This window comes from Antedon bifida, chromosome 5, assembly GCF_963402885.1.
Source record: "Antedon bifida chromosome 5, ecAntBifi1.1, whole genome shotgun sequence".
In the NCBI taxonomy this organism is placed as follows: Eukaryota; Metazoa; Echinodermata; class Crinoidea; order Comatulida; family Antedonidae; genus Antedon; species Antedon bifida.
The window spans coordinates 18,460,214-18,483,893 of record NC_136230.1 but is presented as its reverse complement, the minus strand read 5'-3'; the positions used below and the strand labels follow the sequence as shown (position 1 = coordinate 18,483,893).

Here is a 23,680-nt window from a genome sequence, read left to right as displayed (position 1 = left end):
AAAAACGAAAAGCCTAAAAAAGGACATGCAAAACATCATTAGCCTGGACTGGTGGGATGTAAGGGTGTACTCCAACGCAGAATCTTATTCCACTGGAGACTCTCGCTATAAATCAAATGTTTAACTCATCGTTGTTTTGCTGATCGTCGTCGATCGCGCAAATAAACAGCATGCTTTGTGAATGAGGGTTGCCATACTCTAGAGGTCAATAATCGCTATTTGTGTTGCAGCTCAAAACTGCTCCGCAATAATCGGTTAAAACACGAAATGGATTGAGTGTTTTTAATCGGTAATTTTTAATCGGTTATTTCATTTTGCGCCGTTTCTGCTGCAAAGTACAAATGAGTTAGTACAAATTCTAGAAGTAACGCGCAATTTACCAAATTTTTCCCTTACGTAAATTTATATATAGATTAGAAACAAATCAATAAAATACAAATACCATACTAACTATACTGAATAAACACCATTACTTTTATTTTATTCACAGATACATTACATTCAAATTATGTATACTAATTACTATAGCGTAAATGACACAGTACACACAGATTGAATCATAGAGATAGTGACTTACAATATCTCAATGATTCAACATGAATAAAAATAATAGAATCTAATCTTTATAAAAAGCCAAATTGACAATCTACCGTACTGTATACATGCTAGACCACAATAGCCGGGTTCACATTCAGAAATTATCGTGAGTTTCTTTATCATCATGTTCTATGAACCTGCAGGAAGTCGTTAACGTGATCTCGGAGAGCCTGATAATTTATCATGATCTTACGAAGTAATCATGATACAAGCGACGTGAGTGAGGTGAAATAAGTAATAGAGACGGGCCCGGTTTGTTTTCAAATTAATTCATGCTCGCTACTTACTTAGGCCTACTTTTTGACACGAAATATTTGAGGCCTGCTGGCTAGCTACTACTACTAGATAGAGGCCCACACTACAAAAACAAATCAGCAATCCCTTCCCACGTCATGTGCAGTGCCCTCATTAGCATACTTATATCACAATGTAAATAAATGTGAACACTCTTCCTGCTGACGTGATATTCAATATCACGATAAGAAAGTACGATAAAATCTTATGTGAACGTGGCTGTTATGACAGTTACTTATCAAAACAAGGCTAAAACTTAAATGGGATGACCTTGACACTGGTAATAAACAACGAACTAAAACATTTTCAAATATAAACTGGTAAAAAATGGATAAAAGCATTCCTAATTACATGAACATAAACAGTGACCTCATAAAATAGGCTACAACTACAAGATAGCATTCTGGTTCAGTGGTGGAAGCTGTACCTATGACAGCAAAATACTTTCACCTCCTCAGTTTGTTATATAATTACTATTGAACTTTGTTGTGTAACTATTGGGATAAGTAAATCTCCCTTTAGCACCCTTTCACATTCAAACAACTGTAAACTATTAGCAATTAACATTTACATAAATGTACCGTTCACATGTTTGCCAACATTTTGATGAAAACTGGTATATATATTGGGTTTGGTCTATTAATGGCCAAATCTTAAATTGTAAGCAAAATCTGGTCATTATTTTGGAACACATCTAAAGTTGACTATCAGTCAAAATAGGTTCACTAGGGTAGTAAGCTTTTGGGAATGTGGGTACAAGGAGTTGCAAATTCTAGCCATACCATGTTAAAAAAAAACATTGTTCTGTGTTGCTCAAACTTTTGATTTTTGGCATAAAAACCCCACTCAATATGTACATCAATTTTCATCAAAATCAAATCATGTATAAAATGCTTTGGATGATTTGATAAGAAATGACTTTTGACAGTAAACAAAGTAGTACCAGATAAAACTCTAACATCTAACTACATCCCTTACTATTATGTGAAGATCTAAAGCATACAAATGTTTTCCATTCAAAATCAGTCACATGGATCCTTGCTCAATTATAAAAGTAATAAAATAGGAAAGTGTCAACATCTACATAAAAAAAATTGTTTCATTTGAAAAGTCAACTGCAATTGAAAACAAATTGCTTATCATTTGCATTGATTGGACTTCAAATGATTAATACTGTAGATAAAAATCACTTGCAAATTATGTATTAGAGAATTTCATACATGTATGTTTTCAGTGCTTTCTATAGAAATAATACATAAAAAATCAGCACACGCTTGGACCCAATGCGAGACCATGAAAGTACTATGAAACACATATTTCTTTGCATAGTATTACTAGTAGTATTGAGTTAAAAACAAAACAAAAATGTAAAACCAAATGTAGGTTTTCTTTTCATTTATTAGTTTATATTAAACTATTTAATTACATATTCAAATGACTTGTATGTATTTATGAATAATTTTCATAGTTTTGCTTGAAATATTAAAAACAAAATTCTCTCTTTCAATAATCTTTTATAAAAAAATCAAACTAAACTTGGGTTTTAACTCATCACTTATGCCAATTTAGGCTATCCGAGCTAACGCAATATACACATATATGAGCACAGAAAACTGATTTGTAATCCTATGCATTTTTGGAAATTTCAAAGATTCATCAACTAAGATGATGCGCATGTACTATGTTACGTTAAGACGATGTGGAGACCAGTGGGGGATCTGGGAGGGGGGGGGGGGTGTGAATAGGGTGGCTAGGCTTAATTCTCCACAAAAAAAAAGATGCTACATACCCGCGACCGTCGCTAGACATGGATTCAACGCACCCGACTCGTTTTTTAATTAAGAAGAGTAGGCCTAGAGCTAGGGTTAGCATTAGTTGTGTTAATAGGCCTACATAGTGAAAGAGCTAAGAGTTTAATTACTATTTATGAATTCAAGAGTTTAAAAAGAAAACGCGATTTAAAATCTTCGGAAAATACCCACAATTGAGTTATTTTCAAAACACACGCACTCCTCCTACTACCAGCGTCACGTTGTCTAGCTCCTCGCGCCAATGCTGACGTCATCACTCTCCAAAAATACACCATTTTCCATTTCAGGTAATTACCGCCTTGGTCCTCCGTGTGTGCAAGTGTTAGCGTGGTATATTTACACCCCTGAGTAGAGTGTAATATCGTGAAATGAATAAAACAATAGTTTACACAGAGATTAAAGTTATTCTATTTTATAATTAACGGTAAGATTTCCAAAACTGGTTTTTCTAAATAACATCATCATAAATCATCAAGGCAAGGATACTGAGCAAGGGTCTCATGTGACTGAGTATCATTAAACACGCCCATTTTTAGGCCGCATTGATACAAATTCATCATAGCTAAGATTATACTTTTCACTTTGGTAACGTACAACACGAATTGTTTTCAAAAATTCTAATGTAACTTTGCCTCTAAAACCACCTTTCCGTAGAAGAGCTTCAAGTGTTTGGCGACGGTTCCATCCTGCAAAAAAACAAAGTTATTTAAAAAAAGGAGTAAAGTAAACAAAATAAGGTACTCTTACGGATGATGAAATGTTGAAAAATTATTTGTTGTTGAGTTGTTTTTCACCCCTGGTCGAGTTGTACATGTATATCGAATATTATTATGCTTGTAAAAATATATTTCTAGCTTTATGAGCAATGCAACAGGTACATTATTTAGACTAAAATCCTTTATAATTAAGCCAAATGATCTCAAAATTAACAAAACCAGAAATACATAAAAAATTTAGAATTGGGTTATAATAAAAAAAATAAATACAATGTTGTGTAATATGATACAGATACAGTAATAAATACTGCAACATTTGGATGCGTAGACTACGTTTTGGATGCGTGGCAACTTTGTAGGATTCATGTAGGATGCTACGCGAATGGTATGGTGACAGTAGGAGGATATTTCCGCGATACGACAGTTTTCACCGTGTAGCTGCTGCACCCACGTGTGTATCGTGCATGAATCCTACTACTCTACTGTCTGAACTGTTTTGTTTACTATAGTTGGGGAGCCAGAAAGTGTTCACCTGCACCCTTTAGCAAACTATGCCAACAATGCTTTTTTTCCTTCCTTATATCAATACAAATCAATTTTTTGCTGTTGCCTGAAAAAAAAATTGGGATGCTTGGTCAGTACAGGGGCCAAAAGACCTTGCATAACTTGGTAACTACTGGGTGTATTGGAATATTTTACCAAACTACTCAGAAGACCCATATTTCTATTCACTCTAATGGGAAACTTTTGCCAAAAGTGGACGGAAGCCCCTTTTCTGACCACTGGTCAATAAATTGGCCATATGAATATAGCTATGATAATTGTGGTCTCAAATACTCGCAAAGTATATGTTTATATTTGTTCTAATGTAATAAAAATCATAAAACTGTCAAAAAAAACCCTTAATTTTGACCTTTTCCATATAGCCGGCACAAACATTTTTGGCTTAGAGCACATTTTTCATATCTTAGAAATTGTTGGGCGGATATGGTCGTAGTTGGTGTCAAAATATTCAGAAGATACATATTTCTATTCACTTTAATAGACAACTTTTGCCAAAAATGACCGTGAAACTTAATTTTTGACCAATTTCTAACACCTAAGAGGTCATTCAGACAATGATTCCAATTTTGTTAACCTGCCATGCACTTATATTTCTGTGCGCATAGCACATAAGTAATGCAAAAAGTTCATTTTTACAGTAATTATTTGTTCTTTATATATACCCTATGTGATATATTGCTTCCATTCCGTGTCCTCTAAATGTCAAATAACGACACACGTGCACATGAAAGTTGCACTCTCCAATGGGAAAAAGATACCTATTTTGAATTTCTTATAGTATTATTAACATACGTGCATGTTGCTTTTGTGCAGATTTTAAAAAAATCAAATGTAGGTAAAATTCTCTTTTTTTCACAATGATCACCTATAATTCGTCAAAGTGAGGAATTAAATTCTAGTTTTATCTTTTTCTTTTAACTAATTATTAATTGTACAATTAAGGATAAAACATATTATTCCTTGGTCTTCAATTTTTGGTTAAGCACAATTGATCTACATTTTAACATACCAATTTAGGTTTCACAGTATATTCATGTATTTATAATACCTTGTTCAGAGGCAACCTCTGGTAAATATGTAGCTGATTTACTAGATCCTTTATCATTTGTAAATTCGATACGAATACCGTGGCGACCAATCTGTAAAAAACGTTTGATCAAATTAGTATATTATATAATATGTAGCTGTGATCATCATTTAATTATAAATCCTCATGAATATTAACTTATACTTATAGCTATTCAGCAGAGTGATGTTTCAAAAACATGCCTAAACATGTTTGCCATTGTTTTTTTATTCCAAAACCTTAGGGGGGGCTTGTTAAATCCACAAATGTGATAACGCCCACAAATGTGAAAACGCATCACCCACAAATGTAATAAACAGCGCCTACAAATGTAAAAACAACCATCGCCCACAAATGTGGTAACGCCTACAAATGTAAAAAAAAAAAATCAAATGTAGTGCTAGACTCAACAATTTTGATCGAGTTAATACATTATATCATGATTAGGCCAAAAAAAAAAAATTATTGTGTTGGCCACGCCCGACCGACCCTAAACTGCCGAAAATGAAGGTCGGCTTTTTTTTTTTTTTTTTTTTTTTTGAGCCAAACGGCAATTTTGAAACCAAATTGTGAAAAAATATTGTCTCATTTGCCAAATTGGCGAACATATTTCACCTCCGCCGGACGTGTAAAAAAGAACCGTGCAACCAACCGTGAATCAATCACGTGATAACCCGAATACGCGATTATTAATTTTTGGGGGATCCAAGTTTAAATTAAATAAACACTTTGATTACACGGTGGTTGAGACAGGTTTTTAATAGTTATTACATTTTTAAACACCCTCATAATAAATGGACTCTACCAATGTTGATCTGCAGCAAAAGAACAACAGATCGTACATCGCACGAGGTTGTTGATGCGGTGTTTTTTGGTTTTACTGTACAGTACTACGATCCGATTACGGACTTGTTAAATTATTTAAAAGGCATGGGTTCGCCAAGCAAGTAGGCCTATATACGTTTAATAAAAATGTACCTAAGATTGTCGTAAGCTTTTTTGTTCAAACTTGTTATTTATATAGCGATAATCCATCCGTTCCGGCATGCACGCTAGGCTTTTAGCCGGACCTCTAGCCTCGATCGATCGATGTCGCTGGTGGGGAATTTCCCTGCAATAAGAAATCGGCGAAATATGGCTCATAAAACAGCCTACATTTTAATGTTATATCTTTAATGCCAGTGTAATTACGTATGGATAAAACAATATAAAACTCAATATTTTTCATCTAGAATAATATGTTAACTTGCGTAATGTAGCATTAACACGGAAATAGTTTATTTCGATCTTGATTGTTTTTGTTGGCTTTAAAAATGGTAGCTAGGGCAACAACAACTTTTCCTACAAACCTACCCATTTTTAGGATTTACCCAAAACGTGGCCAACACAATAATTTTTTTTTTTTGGCCTTATATTGAGTTGTTTCAATACATCTGTTAGGGTCGTCGTTAACGCGTTGAATTATTACTATTTTGCGATCTTTTTGCGCATGATACTACAAGGTCAAGGTCATATATACCATTGCTACTTGTGTTTGGTTGTTAACATCGTTGGCTTATTGTTATATGTACGTATAGTTCCAAATTGATGTTTGATTCGATGTTTGTATGTTGTGCACGTACACGACACTACAAGCAAGGTCATGTATACCATTGCTACTTGTGGTGTGTGGTTGTTGTCTTACTGTTATGTACATCTAGTTCCAAGTAGATCTTCAATGTTTTTTGAGAGTGAACATGATACTACAAGGTCAGGGTTATATAGTGTCGGCGGCTGTATAACGAAAGTTATGGGAAATGAGACATTTTGTTTACAAGAATGTTGGGGTTTGTGGGTCACTACGACATTAAGGAATAACGCCCCTACACCAGAATATGTAAAGTACTATAGTTTAGTCTAAAATTATACTTTTTTGTAAGAAATATTTCTTGTTTTTTTGATATTTTAAATCTAACATTTATGTATTCTAGAATCATACTGAGATTTTGCATGTTACAAGAGTAATATAAAAACAAAATAATTCCGGAATTTTATTAACATCTGATAACTAGAACAAATTTCTCCGAAACATAATCCAGAGAGTTCCAACACATACATGTTTTAAATTTCACATAACTTTGTAAGTAAAAGTCGGATTGCAATAATTTTTTTACCATTATAAAACAGATAATTAGCTGCATAATAATATGATATTATCTCAAAATTAAATTTTGTGACATGCGACTGATCTGGCTTGTCCCTGCCACATTTCAAGCAAACATTGGACTACCAGTTTAACACCAATGTTCGATATTATTATTTTATTATTAATGCAGTATATGTACCTTCACCTGAATGTTTTGGTTGTACTGTAATTTACAGTAGTCTTATGTGGAGGCCAGTCTGGATAATACCTGAAGCATCCAAAGTAAGTAGAGAATTACTAAAGTGTGAATGTAAAAAGCTGCCCTTCTGCTCAGGCCTGTATTTAAAATTTACGACTTACTTTTGGCTGTCAATCTGGGACAATATTATAATAATTCGCCATCAGCAGATAATCATTGAATCATGGTCAAAACTCGAACTGGGCATGCTCATGATTGTACTGGTTTTTGTTGGCCACTGATTTATTATGCTTGGGGAAATTGAAACTTGGAAGAGAGATTGGAATGTTCCAATCGCCAAGCCATACGTTTGTATATTAAATCTTAAAATTGTATAATTTTTAAAAATAAAGTTGGTTTTTCTTCAACATTATGATGCTGTACTCGAGCTGTTTAACCGGTTTTCAGCTATTAAAAATGATTGTAGATGGATATGGGTAATTGCGAAGCATCCGCATATTATTCTGTGCAGGTATTTATCACAGCATCGACATCTTTTGAGGCAAATCGTTGAACCGAAATTCGTTTTAAGTTCAGTTGATCGTCTTGTTTACAAAAATAACCCTAGACTTCCGCTCGAGCTGCAAGAAGACGTACGTCATGTGTGAAAAAAGAAACCATATATTTTGTTTGTTTACAAAATAGAAATACTGCTCAAGCTACTTGAACATCGACTTCAATCGGTGCCGTTTTCATAATATTGTTTACAAAATAGAAATATCCTTGATTCCCACTTGAGCTTTAAGAAGTACTACTGTGTGTAAATACTCCATTGTAATACCACATGCATTTTTAATATAATATACAGTAAAAATCGTTCGCGTTCACTTCGTAGCTTCAGCGCCTAGAAAACAGCGACGTTCCATTGACCGTGAGTACGTCAGAGGGCTTATTATGCACTTTATATGCATTCATTATTGCCAGCGATCTAAATACTAAATAATAACTGGGTACACTACGTACGTTGAGTCCAGACGCGTCATATCATGTTCCATCCAGGGACCAAAATGTGTACTGTAGTTACTTTCCAGGCAAGGTTTACCGACGGTTACGTCATGTACTGTGTGTCGACGTACGCTTCAGCAAAAACGAATTTTGTTAATTGTTCGTACTGTATGTTCACCAATTTTTTTATTTACAAGTAACCCTCTGTACCGAGGGGGCACCTAAAATAAATACATTACTAAACAAAAAACCATGCCATTTTCGCTTAGCCAACATCTTATTATAGCTAAGTTATTAAATTTTCAATGTCCTGTATGTCATGAACTTCTCACCACTCGGAAGTCCAGATGGTATGCACGCATACACTTGGAAGGTATAAACTGATTTCCCCAACTGAAAAGGGTCTACGCTTGCGGACGCACCTCTCCTCCCCAACGACGATTGCGTCTATACACTTGTCCGTTTTGCTTAGCGACCATTTATGATCTCGGGGTTCAGATAACTTTCGCGGGAACCCATTCTCGGCCTTTAAAGGGAAAATCATGATTTTTTGTCATGATGTATGTTGCACATATTTGATTTATGTACAATTAATCAAATATTATATTTAAAATTCATGCCTGTACCTGAGCTTTAATGATTCCGACAAATGTCACTTAAAAAGCAGTACAGCGATCTGCTGCTGCTCATTCACTAACGTACTTAGATTGTTGTAACATGACATGAAACACTATGTGATCACCTTTTAATTCCTCACCCACGCTTACATGTTTTTCTCTCTCCAAATTCGATGCTATGCTCACGCTAAGGTCAAATTGGCGAAAGGTCGGTTTTGTTGTTTTTTACCAAATTGTAAATTGTTTAGCAAATTTTAAAAACCATGAAAATGGTTAAATTTCCGGTAAATATATCAAATAAATATGTAGGTTGTAGTCTTGTGTTGTTTTTATCTTTTGTTCATTCAAAATTTGTGATTAAAATACAAATAAAACATTACCGCATGCAAAAGGCCTATCTACTGCAGCCTCACCAGCCTGACGCGATACCTGTCGTACGAGTCATGCATGATCCACGTCAGGCCTTTATCAGGACAGCATGTGCAGCCTGCCTGAATCAAGTTTTTCATTTATTTACCCACTAAGGTTGATAGGTTTACACGGTTTTAATAACTCTTTTATTTTACAAGTAATGTAGAGTATATTTAATAGTACAAACTACAAGTCGTCGTATAATATGTAAAGACATTCACCCCGAAAACATGACTACCAGAAATCAGTTGAATTCATGCACGAACAATTTCCCTAATGAATATTCAATGCCTGCTCATTAAAAATCAATTTGTAAACGAAATGATTAAAAATGAATAACATTAACAGCATGGGCCTACATAAACCAAACCGTTTATCATCTACTCCATTAAAAAAACATAATCGCGGTGCATGTGGAAGAATAATTTTGACACGCTCCCTTAATTTGTCATGTTTTGTCCAGGGAAAATATTAGTATTTATCTGGATTTGAAAGGTTCCTGTTTTGCCTCAATTTCTATGGGCCACCCACCATTCATTCACACATGACAACACATGCAATAAATCCGCAGTTGTTTTAACAAAATTGAAATAAAACAAGGCCAACAGCCATAAGTCGCATGCTAAAACGCATAGTGATACCGGACCGACAGACAGACCGACATAGTGAACTATAGAGTCGCGTCCACGCGACTAAAAATTAAATGAATGAAAGGTGTTGTGTTGGGTATTTATTGACAAACTTTCAAGCTATTGTGGTGACCGTTAATCGCGATTTGCATGTTTAAAAAATGCACAAATTTGATGCCAAATATTCTCCTGGACTATTAAAAAAATTTAGAATTATGACCTCATGGCTAAAAATTACAGACAAAAAAGAGCTGCCTCGGAACATCAACCACTTGCATGAAAGTGCCTGAAAATTTTATGACATTATACCATACTTACTTCCCAATCCTGATAATCTTTTGCATCTTGAAAATGACGTAAAACAGAAACAGAGCAATGTAGATGAGGGAGCTCTTCTTTAGCAATTGGAGGAAATCTACTATCTCGAAGAGCACTGAAATTAAAAAGATAAGACAATAGTATATGTTACGAAAACCTGCAATTGCACAATCTACCTGGATCAATCTGTGCTTCTTGACCAGAAAATATTCTTCTTTGATTCATACTTTAACAGGTGGTCAGACCTATGCTTTTTTTTAGTGCAGTTTTAAATTAGTTTAAATTTTGAGAGTGCGCACTCTGATAAAAGTACTTTGACAAATTATTAAAATAAAAACAAATTGTATCAACAATAAAATTCGGAACTATTGTATTTACGGCGGCCATTGATTTTGTTATATACTATCCCTTCACTTTGAAATACTAAAAAAGCAATACTGGATGGAATTTTATACTTTACTTTTGACTGTTCAAACTTTGAGAAAATAAAAGACGCTAAAGATAAATTGTGCTGTGTGAATTAGATTTTTATATTTGAGGAATCTACCATTTTTTAACAAAGGTTATATATAATATCTGTGCGTTACAGACGGAAATTTCATAAGAATTTTCAATAAGGTTTATAGTAGATATCCCAATGAAGCAGATTTTCGTTACCGCAATTTGAACACGTTCGTGAAATTTCAAAAAGTGGATATGTCTTTGAAGTTAAAAATATACTATTTCTTATGTACCCATGTGAATAAATTATATGTCTGGAAAGATCTTGTTTAAGGGATTATTTTTATATATTTTTAATTTGAGTCTTTCTCATTATCAAAATCTGGCTAATTTAGTAAAATTGAAGCTAATTTATATTTCTGTTTGATGAACAACATTGTTTTATTTGACTTTGCGTGGACCTCGTGCAAAGAGGCCAAAAAGACCAACCACTGAAAAAAATAATCCCTACCATAAACATCACTGTTTACCATTTTCCTTACAGTAGGTATCCCAATGAAAAAATTCAGATTAATTTTTTTACTTTTTCTTTCAGTTAACCATAAAGAACTTAATGTAATTAGCATTTTGCAATTTAAATGATTGAAATCCGATTACCCGTTCTAAAGTTATGGTTATTTAAAGTGGTAAAAAAATATACGAGTTTTGCCTAAAAATGGTGTTTTTTGCAGTTAAAATTGGAAGCATTTTTAAAAGGTTATAACTTTTACAATAATCAGTTAAAAGTTTTGAATATCACAGAGTTGTACAGCCTCAACGAAACCTATTTTAAAAATTATTGGTCCGCAAAGTTGGTCGGAAAGCATTTTGCTCCTTTTTTTCTGGATTTCCCTAAAAAAATGAAAAAACTGCAATTTTTCAATGATCTGTAACTTTTGAACTACTGTACTGTATTAATTATTTAATTTTTGTTGTACTTGTTAGAATGTAGTGTATATTTCATTACTAAATATATTTGAAATTCAGAGATATGTGTAATATGAAAAAAAAAATATTTTTTTAATGGTGAAATTTAAAATTATCAACAACAAAAATGAAAAAGTATGTTAAAAACTGTGGGTACGTTTCAATCATAAATACTATAATATATAAGTTTTAAATACGTAAAACAAGATAATAATGCTCTTTTAGGCAAACACACAATGGGTCAAAATAAACTCATTTAAAATAATCAATGTTAATTAAAACAATTAATTGTTTACCTGAATAGTATATAACATTATAAAAATGGTTTTCTTTTCGTACGTTACGTTACGTTACGTTAAATTACGTTATTAAATTGAAATACGGAGCTAAAGTTTAGGCAGTTGCTCCCGTCAAAGTATTTCGGTCTCAGTTAATGACTTTCGATCGCGGTATACAGAGTCAAATGTAATGTTGGTAAATTAGCTTAATAAATTTCTCTGGTACATTTAAACCTAACGCATTTGCATTGTATACTTGCATAAATAAATCTTCCGCACATTACACCAATTTTAAGTTGTTAAATTAATGTGTAAAACCAGATATTCTACGACGGAAAAGGACAGGTCAATCGCCGACATCGCTGCTGTCACACATCACGCATCGAGCTGGCCGAACTCGAGCGAGGAAAACTAAACAACGTGTTTAAAATATGGAACGTACCATTTGATTATAGGGTGCATTAATGTATTTAACGGAAAATGTCACAACAAACGCGCGCGTATTTTACAGTACAATATTTTACTCACTACAATATTCACCGGATTATAATGGTTGAATCTTTAAAATTTCTGAACAGGATTTACGCCTCATGCACCATTTTAAAATGTAGTTCGCACAATTACCATGCACAATACGTTTGTAATCTATGTTTTATCGATTTCAATGTAGATCTAGCTATAATTTAATACCAAAATCCATAAAATTTTTCCATAAACGGTGATTCAAAATTGGATTTTTGTCACAAAAATTGACATTTCGTTACGAAAAACCTATTTATAGAAGACAATTTTCGTATCAAATTAAAGCTCATTTAAAGCCTGATAACATACAACAAAATTAGTCCTCCGCTTATTACTAAATTACGTCGCCCAGGCAATGTGCATGGTATGCATGTATTAGCGTGTTAATTAATGATTGAATACCCCCGCCGTGGACTGTTCCATTTTCAGAACTAGTCTTCGCCGCACATGAGGCATGTCGAAAAATGTTGCCTCTCATGGAACATTTGCTTTGAACCATCAATTTTGCCGATTTATTAAATTATTTAATAAGTGGAATATTTATCAATCTACTATAATATAAAGCAAGTACGTTAGGAAGAAATGTACCGAAGAAAGTTAAGAAGCTTTGAATTTGCTATGCAGCAGCCGTAACCAATTCTATGTAGACATTCCGCTGTGGGTAATTCGCGTCCACTAATCAAATAGCTAGAATCCAAAATCATTTAACCGTGAGCTCTGCTGATCGCGGGAAAGATCAGTTAGTTTTGTAGTTGAACCTCATGGAATATTCACAATTTTGTTTAAAAAATGAAATAAATAAACAGTTGTTATGGTATGTGTGCTTTTTCTCTAATAGATTTGATTAATAAAGGCCTCATATAATAGTATAATGTTAACATTATAATTTTATTTTCCTTTCCATTATTCTAACCGTAAAGATGTACATTAAATTGTAATACGGAAGTTTAGGCCAAGTAGCAGTATACATACAACGACAATTCTTGTTAAATCGCATTTCGGCCGAATACACATCACGTATTTTGGCCGCTGCATAGCAAATTCACTTTGATAAACACAGAGGGCCCAATCTGATTTTCAGACAAATTTTAAAAGCTTTTATCATATGAAAATGGTTGGTCAAAATCTGTGTAGTTTTCTCATCTCAATCTAAAACACACAGAAATGTTCTTCACAGAAATTTGTTTAAAACCGTTTCGAAATAAAGCTAAATAAAGCACAGTAAGCATCAAAATTATATTTTTGTTGTCAAAAGTCAATACAAATTTTTCGGGTGGTCGCTTACGGGAGGTAATTTACCATACAAGGTACCAAATGCACTAATTAGATAGGAAGAACAAACAGGCTTTTGAAAGTGCGGCTGTTAGGTAGGTGGCCGCTTGCAATTAGTTATATTAATCTGTTTTCATCCGAGTCACGGTAGAGGTCCCAAGCATCACGGTACCGTGACACTGAAAAGGTCTGGGGAAAACACGGATATAAACCAGAGGCCTATACAAATTAGTTAAAATTAGCTTCTTGTATTACCGTTAATAGTTAAATGATTTCCACCCAAACATTCAGGCTTAATTAAACTTTTTATAATCTGAATACAACATTACCTAGTTATTGCATATTCCTTAAGACCTTCATGCAACTGCATAGCAGTGAACGTTCCTATACAACCTCGTAATTTCTTTTCATTTCCAACTTTCCAGGTAACAAACACAGGACTGTAAATAAAAATAAAATACCACTAATAAAATCCATCTAGAAGACGGGAAGAAGGTGGAGGGTTACTCTATCTACCGAGCTGGCAAATTCGTACAAGGCTGGGTATAAAGAAGGGCGAGGGAAAGACAAAGAAGGGAGAAAGATAATGAAATAAAAAAGTAAGTAAGTGTATCAATGATGCAATATCTCACTGGTATACAACAAATACGACTGCGCACAATGGGCACATAGTTTGTTGTTAACCGCAAGTTATTTAAAGATTTTAAAAGTCATATTTTTATATTTTGCATCACATTTTAAAGAGCGCGCATCCATATTCTACATATCCAAATTTCTTCAACACGTTAATATGTTGATAGTTAATAGTTTTTGCACTTGAGTGTTCTTCTGTATACCTTTTATGAAAAGTTCATTACATTTTTTATAAATTATGAATGTAAAATAATGACACACATACACGTCAAACAAAATTCGTGCACCTGAAAATGGTTAATTTTATGCAAACTTGTGTAAAAATATGCCTATTTTGAATCAATTATAACTCTCCAGGATGGCTGGCTATTTTTTAAACTTATTATAAAGTGCAATGAGTTGTAGATATGAATTCATGTGAAATTTAGATATAAGTATGTTATGACGTCATCATATGGTCATCTGAATTTAAAAAATTGGATTTTTATCTCTTTCGACACAGTTCGTCACATTCGAGTGCATATCGTGTAAACGTCATGAATTTTCTTCCAATTTTCAATGTTATTACTCAAACCAACTCAGACATATGAACTTTATTTTTAATTTGAAAAGGTCATCATATTCAAACAATTAAATAAACATAAAAAAATGTAAAATAAAAAATAACCGTCAACTAAACCGTTTACAATGCCAATACCGTCAACTGTTGATGCTTGTTGAACAACTTTGATCGATGCTATGCTGTTTGTACAATCGTTGTGGTACAGCTTACTGTAGACTAAGCCTAATAAATAGAATGTGCATGTTACGATGCGTTGCGCAATAGCCTAATCTAAAAAACAGGGGTTATCCGCCAAGTGCAGATAACCCCTTGTTTTTGTCACAATCTTTTTTTTTTCTATATTCTTCTTTCTTTCCCAGAATTTTGTGTCATGTGTATCTATAATTCTCATCAACATTACATCGTATAACTTTGTCAGAAGATTGGCCTCTACCTGTAGAAGTACAGGAAACTTTGTTTTATGATTTTAGAGTCGCGCAGCGTAAGTTACGCGCAATTTTATGAATTTCAATTATTGATCACAGATTAAAAACCAAAAGTCATTTTATATTGACACTTGGTAAAAATTTAAGTCATATCAAGGGCAAACTTTCTATGGATTAAAAATGGCATGTTTCACAGAAAGTTACACACGCACACCCGTTTAAAATGCGAAAAATAAATTTCTAATCAACTTTCTACGCGTTTCATGTCATTTTAAGCATGTCAAAAATTCCCACATGCGTTAAGAACATATTTTTTCACGTGATTTATGTTTTTACAGTCTTTTCTAGTAATTTTACCAACTTTCAAACAATTTCGACTTAAAATCACGTCATACGAGCACGTTGGATTGGACAATTTGCGCGCGTTTTTGATGAAAAAGTTTTACAAATCGTCAAAATTATGCCTTTTTTTTAAACAGTCATAGATTCTAAACTACGTGGTGAACTTTTTTTTAATTACATATTCTGGAAGTTGATGAGTTGTACTGTAGATATCGGATCATGCATCAATATGGCTAACTGGACATTGTGACGTCATCATATGGCCACTCGAATATAAAATATAGGATTTTTGTCTTTTTCGTCATAGCTCATCACATTTAATAGAGCGCATCTCTACTTATCCATATTCCATTTCTCCCCATTTTTTATATTGTCTAGGTCAATCAATTATCTTTCGCATGATTCACCATTTTTTAAATTGTGATGACGTCATGTTCAAAAGCGTCAATAACTTTGGTCACTTATTTTCACCTATTCTGCACTGTATGTAGTACGTATACAATATTATAGTGTATACTGGATACTTAGACGTGAAACAAAATAAAGAGCACACTAACATTTTTTCAATGGCATAATCGTTTTTCTGTGCGCAATATTCTAACGTATGACATGCAAGTGGCGTTGCGGATAACCTAACTCGTCCATAGTGACGAGTTCAAATCTTTCTTTCCACAAATTTTGTGTCACGTGTATCTATAACTCTTGTGCACAAACATTGTATAACTTTGTCAGAAGATTGACCTTGAACTGTAGATGTGCAGGAAACCCTGTTATATGACATTTGAGTCGTGCAGCGTAAGTTACGCATGATTTTATGAAATTTTATGGATGGCCATAAATTCTGAACCAAAATTTATTTTTTAATGAAACTTTAGGCGCCTTCGGTAAATTATTTCAAACGACAAGAAGGCGTTTAGATTTTGACCGTCGTTTAAACGTATTTGACATCAACCATTCTAATTAGTGCATCTAATTGAATATTCGTGAGATAGACCACGTTCCTGACACGCCTTTCCAAACAGAGCCGGAGTGTTGTAGGAGCGTTTGTGTCACACAAACGGCTTCCCCTTTGTTTTTCAAGTTCAAATAAGGCATCGACGTTTGAACACGTTTGTGTCACAGAGTAGCATTTTCTATTATTTTGGACTTTTCTTGCAAACAAATCGGGGAACCCCCTTTCGCAGCAAACAACATCACATCACTGTATAATAACTACTAGGCCTGGCCATAATTAATACGGAAGCAAAAAAACATCTAAAAACGGTTTTCATAGATTTGAAAGTAAAATAAATTTTTTTTCTTTTAAGTGTTTGTTTATTTACATATGATTCCATCAGATCAACTATTTTTTATTTTCAGTACATCCAACCAAACATGTAAACAATGTGGTTAAAAGATCGTATATCTAGCTTGTACGGCCATACGCATTAGATTGTTTACTCAAAAACCATTCGAACGGTCCGGTGACCTTACCCTATTCAACCTTGTTTTTGTATTGAGCCCCTCATGACCTGGAGATTGTTTGTCTTCCTATGCCAAGATAATATAGTTCCACATGCCATGTGCTATTTTCTCTGAGAAATCTATATATTAATGCTACTAAATTTTTCACATAATTTTACGTATCTCCTCCAAAACCACTGAAAGGTACATGCTTTTCATTTGACACACCGATGTTTATTGAGGGGCACACGATAGACTATGTCACTTTCCTGAATTTTAAGGATAAACACTAAAAAAAGGCAAAAAATAGCAGTAATTTGACATCTCAGCGACCATGTTACGTCACTGTATAAACTACGCAACCTCCTCTGTTGTGTACCGCCATGGCCGGATCTACAAATACCATGCCAGGCCGCTAATTAAACAGTCTTTAGTCAACCGTATCGAATGATCGCGCCTATCCTTGGAACAGAATGTATTTTGTAAATCACGGTTTGGCTCAGTGAGCAAATCGCCGTGACCATTGATATCAATGCTTAGTAGGTTTGAGTTCAATCCGCGATATGTGTAATAATTAAGTATCACCGTTTATAGCTGAAAATCAAAACTAAACCACAATGTAATTACAAAAAAAATACAAAAAAAAACCTCAAAAAAAAAAATACACACAAATAAAACGAATCCAAATAGTCTAGGTGTGGTGTTTCCACAAAATAAATAATAAATAAATAACGTTTTAGCATTTTATGGGAGGTTGTTGGGTGAGGGGAATATAAAAAACCATGAAGTGAACAAAAATGTAAATTAAAAAAAACACACACACACAAATAAAACGAATCCAAATGAAAAATACACCCAAAATGTTTGTGTCCGAGCGTGTCATCTAATTTCGACTACTTTTTGTGTTGAGTCCGTAATCATTGATATTATTCCAATAGGCCTACTTATCTTATTGACAGAAGTCTGTCCCGCTCATGTACGTTGTCACTTTCTGAGACGCACCCCAAATCCAGTATGGCTTTCATTTTGTAGCTTACAGATATTTCAAAGTAAAGGAATACTCCGTGTATAACAAAATCAATGGCCGCAAGTAGTTCCGAATTGTATTGTTGACAATTTGTTTGTTTAAAAAAAAACAAACAATTTGTCAGGGGCCGGGAAGCGATTTTTTATTTCGTACAGAAGTTGGGGCCCCTTATGTGAAAGATAGCCGAACTACTTAAGTTCCTAAATAAGTAAACCTAACCCTCAAAATAATGTCTCTCTCACTACAAAGTAAAAAGAACTTGCTCATCTGATTCTAACCCCATAAGTCGACATGTAAAGTCCATAGCCTAATCCACTCGGCTCGACAGAAAACCTTTGTATTAGCGAATTGTTAGCTCATTTCTAACGTAGCTTTTTGGACATGATTAATGAATATTCATGTTTATTTTGTGATGTCTCATGAGGGGGTCCCCAAATTATGTACGAAAAGAAATATCGTGGCCGAGAAAATTACGCTTTTATTATACTAATAATCATGCCATGCGAATTATTATTGGAGCGGAGCACGGGTTTTTGGTAGACCACACTTTAATTACAAAAGTAGCAAGTACGTAACAAATCTCGATACAAAAAAATTGCAAAATATTAAAACCAGTGAAATAAAAATAAAATGTAAATGAATAAACTTATTTCGTGTTTCCGCAGCAATGTGTTTTTCATTCGATTTTTGTTTTTTATTTTTGTTTTTTATCTCTACGTATCAAATAATTAATACACCACGAAAAACACCCAAAATAATATAGTTTGGCATTTTTATACTTTCGTTATGTGTTTGCGCGCATCATCTAATTTACACAGCACAATTTTTCTTTAGCATCTTTTATTTTCCAGTCAAAAGTAAAGTCTAAAGTTCCATATCCACTTTACTATTGCTTTAATTTTTTAGCCTATATTGAAGTGAAGGAATAGTGTATAACAAACCAATGGCCGTAAATACAGTAGTTCCGAATTTTATTCATGATACAATTTGTTTTTATTTTAATAATTTGTCAAAGTACTTTTATCAAAGTGCGCTGTTATTATACTTGCCCATGCAAAGTATATAACAACATATTAAAGCAGAAAAAGACCGTGCGGAGCACGGGTTACTGCTAGTATTTATTATAAGTGCCAAAAAACGGTTTTGAGGCCTATATATTATTCAAATCTTTTAGAGAAAAAGCACACATGTGCGATAAAGAATGTCCATCTATTTCATTTTTTAAACAAAATTGTGAATATTCTGTGAGGCTCAACACAAAAACAACTTTATCTATCTTATAACCATTTAATAACATATTTTATTGATATTTCCAATGTTGATATATAAAATAAATGATTAAAAGACGTAATTATTTTAGCGAAAATGTCGTAGTTCATACAATTGTCGACTGAGGGCGCAAATTGTTTACATCGTTCATGGCTAAAAATGATCATTTTCGGCGATGTTTTAGACACTATATTTAAAAAACTAGAAGTCAGATTTTCGTAATTCTTTTTTATTGTAATATTGATACAAAAATACTAACAGATAATGTTTAATTTGTTGAAAAATAAAAACTTTTAATTTGGCATCGTTATCCCTAATATTAGAGACTTTACGAAACAGGACGGGAAGCCACACAACGGTGCTCATGAATAATTTATGCATGAGCTTTAACAAAGTGGCCGGAGCTTAGCGTGAAATTCGGTCGTCTTAACTTTTTGAAGACAACAAAGTTGGCATTTCCTCATTTACGGAGAACGAATAGAAATAATTGGTTATTACGAAATAACATTTTTATTTGGTTAAAATGGCTGTTTCTAAAGCCATGCATTTTGCGCAGCGTTTGAATGCGAGGCGAGGCCCCTAGCTAGGAAGACTAGGCGCTGACCGGCTACTTCACCAAACCCACGCATTTCATAATAAGGTTGGAAAAAATGCATTACGATGTTTTTTGTGAGGTAACAAGGTGTGCACAATTAAATTAATGAGTCAATTTTGACTGACGGAGGACTAGGCCTAAGTTGTAAATTACTCGGAAGCATTTATTAATAAATATTAATTGTAATCGTTTTTTCGTGGTGTTTTTTTATCGACTCGACGGCGAATATATATAAATAGAAATTTCCCACGGTAGAGGCTGATGGCACCACCACACGGTGAACCACAATGAACTAGCCTAGTAGTATAGGCTTAGGCCAACTTCTAAAAATAAAACGTTCAGTCGATCCAGAAACGATGCCAACAACAAAAGATCGTTAACACTCTAAATATAGTATCGGAACGTCGATCGCGCGCACAGACCTAGATTTTTTTTGTGGCTCATTATCATATGGCAGGCCTGGAAACGTGTACCTAGATTGCGTGTCACGTGACATGAAACGCGATACTCTCTACTAAATAAACTGTTCCCACCACCTCACGTAGCACATGTTTTTTTCACTCAAAATTAATTATGGTGGGGTTAGCTCTACAGAATACTAGGGCCATTTTTATTACAGTGACATGTCGTAATAATTGAATAGGCCTACAGTAGGCCTATGTTAAATCTTAACATGGAATATATTGATTTTGCATATATTTTGTTTATGTTTACGTCGGCATATTTATTTATAATTCGCTAAGCCAAGGTAGGATTAAAAAAATTAGCGTAAGCCTAGGCCACCGAAACTAGACTCCACTCCGATGTCGATTCTTCGGCGCACGGTGTCGTCTCCTACTAGGCCTAGCCTTAGGTAGGATTTTTAGGCTGCGCTGATTTAATTAGTGACCAGTACATTGTTAATTTGCATTGTCCATGCGTTTTCTAAAGACGATGACAATGTTGTTTATTAACTCTACGAACCACCCTATGATCGACGCGTTGATAATTATAATAACAATACATCGTATCATAGTAGTAAGTTACGAACAATAGGCTATACGATCTACATGCGTAAATATAGTGGTGGTCGGCGTCATGAAAATGGTGGTCAGAAATTCAGAGTCCATCGCCGACCACCATGGTGACATCCCTGCTAGGCCTAGTACAGTATGTCATTGTCACTCCTTCTCCGGCCGGGGCCGACGCAATACAGTACACGTGACAGAAAATGAAAACCAACAGCTTTAAAGTAAAACATCTTACAACTACAATATAACCCCATTAATACCAACAATGATATTTCGGCCCCTTTTTAAATAACAGAACAGCCTTTTGAATAAAATAAAATATTAAAACAAGAGTAGGCAAAGCCTCTCACGGATTTTCAAAGTAAAATCTATATTTTTATTCCATATTATAATGACTTAAAGTAGTAGGAATAACTGTATAAACGGCCAAAATAAAATCAATAATACGCTGCTATCGGCCGAAGTACCTGAACAATTTAATACACAAATTAATATTTCTTTATAATAAAAATAATTAACTCATCTCTTTTCGTTGTTTATTCGGTCCTGAAATATATGTACTAGGCCTACTTTCTCTATTTCTAATGATTCAAATACACCAACAACAAAACATAACCGATTATACGTTTACGGAAGTATTCGTCCACATGTTTCTGTTTACATTTCTTCTCAAAGTTCATTTTCTACGTCGAAGAATAGGAACTTCCTCTTTTATTCACTCATCATCACGTCGACGGCCACGAACCAATCACATTAACTGTGTGTCATTAAAACGTCATCGCACGCTCTGCGCATGTGTAAACATACATAAAATGCTGTGGTGGTAAAAAGCGAATTCTCGCTCCCATAAGAAGTCACGCCGACCAGGCTAGGCCTAGGCTTGGAAATGTATTTTCGACAATTTGGGGAAAGAGGCAATATTTATTTTCGCCAAATGGAGACTCCAGTCGCCATTTGCGAATTGGCGAGCATTTAGCACCAGCATAGCCCCTGTCAATGACATAGCGCGCATGGTAACGTACGTGGAGTTGAATCGTGGCAATAACAATGGAGACAACTCTTGGTAACCCTAATGACAGATATTGGGTACATAACTTATATAGTCTAAATATCACATTTTCCATCTCTTCAATCATCAATGGAAGCCTACCCTTCTATGATTTGCAAAAAAAAAAAAATGTTTTTGTAGTTTTGTACACCTTTTGTACATATTAATTGGGGCTTGAATCATGTACGTAGCGCATACACTTACAGACAGAGGTAAGATGAATAAGCAAAGAAAAATAGACATAAGGCACATTTGGCATGCCATATACACGACCAATTCGAAACGCGACCGATTTCAAACGCGACCGAAATGATCTGTAACACTACTCTACTAGGCAGTAGGCCCTAGGCCTAGTCCAGGCTATCTCTAGTAGACAGTAAGTAATCACTCACAAAGAATGGTTGGCAAATTTTGGTGTTGAAGACGGTGGTGGTTGATTGTGAAGATGGCAGTAAAGAAGGTCGAAACAAAAACAGCACATTTCTGCACACACGACTAGACTGCGATCTATTCCATTCGATGGATAAACTGCATTAGATCCATTACAACAGTTTTTAGTGCAGTTTGATCCACTACAAACTTTCTGTCTTTTAACACCACAACACCCCGTAGCCATCTTTGATACTAAACACTGTATTGCGCATGTGTATTTATTTTATTGTCTCACGCCCTCCGCGATGACGACGACCAAAAATAGTTTAGTAGACGCACAGTTGTTCGCTGTTGGCCAGGCAGTCGAGGAATCAATTCAAAGTGTGCCAAAAAGTCAAAATTGGTAATGTGGAAATTTAAACTTTTTGAAGTAGTATTTGGAAGAAGTATTTGGTGGATTTTAACAGTGTCTTGTAACAATGGAAACTGAAAAAAAATAATCATGCAATTTCACTTAAAATGAGCAAATCAACAGTTTTGATAAATTCGCTGTTATTTGATTTAGAAGAAAGCGATGGATTTAATACTTATAGGAAATATTTATCTGTTATTAACCATATTATGTAGTAAAATTGAAATTTTCATTATTGCTTTATTTGGAGGTTAAAGGTCATCAAATATAGGCCAAAATACACAAAATCGTATTTAAAAAAAACACTAATAGTTTAGATTCCAGGCGATTCCCGCCTTAAGTTTGACATTACTATTTCGAGCAAAGCTTAAGCTTTACATTAATACCAAATTCTGACAATCCACGACATTGCATCTATGCGTGCCGTTTTAAAATAAATTTATAATACATTCAATGTGATATGATAGGCGCGCGTTTTGTTGAATTGCGCACATTGATGTGTACCGCAAACGTGACGAACCTGACGAAGAAGGACTTTCCAACACACCTGTATTGGAAAATATATCATCACATGATATCACCACATGGTATTAATCATTCATTCATTAAGCTACAGTTAACATGGCCTCCATATATGAAATATAGGCCTACAACTTTGTGATTCTATTCGGCTAGTTTATTACAAACATCAAACAAGCGTGCGAAGTTATATTTACGTGAAATACGTGTACA

General features: G+C 34.2%; 2 protein-coding genes across 2 annotated transcripts in view; one reads left to right on the top strand and one right to left on the bottom strand.

Annotated features, from left to right (window-relative positions):
- Positions 1-1,607: 1,607 nt before the first annotated feature.
- LOC144842686 (nuclear protein AMMECR1-like) lies at positions 1,608-22,788 on the bottom strand. The gene is made up of 5 exons (XM_078699216.1): positions 22,557-22,788; positions 14,140-14,250; positions 10,332-10,446; positions 5,031-5,121; positions 1,608-3,388 (listed from the first exon to the last, which is right to left on the bottom strand). Exons 1-5 carry the CDS (start codon positions 22,778-22,780, stop codon positions 3,219-3,221), a joined length of 711 nt encoding a protein of 236 aa, XP_078555342.1. The 5' UTR covers positions 22,781-22,788; the 3' UTR covers positions 1,608-3,218.
- Positions 6,027-23,680, top strand: part of LOC144842685 (beta carbonic anhydrase 1-like) — a 307,431-nt gene continuing 289,777 nt past the window's right edge. Inside the window, exon 1 of the mRNA XM_078699215.1 lies at positions 6,027-6,037. The gene's annotated coding sequence lies outside the window, so the exon portion shown is untranslated. The remainder of the gene's footprint in view (positions 6,038-23,680) is intronic.

Coding starts and splice junctions, on each gene's coding strand:
- LOC144842686 (XM_078699216.1), bottom strand. CDS start 22,780: ATGGCTACGGGGTGTTGTGGTGTTAAAAGACAGAAAGTTTGTAGTGGA. Junction 14,251..22,556: donor AAATTTGCCAACCATTCTTT/GTGAGTGATTAC, acceptor TTTTATTTACAG/TCCTGTGTTTGTTACCTGGA. Junction 3,389..5,030: donor AGAGGTTGCCTCTGAACAAG/GTATTATAAATA, acceptor GTTTTTTTGCAG/GATGGAACCGTCGCCAAACA.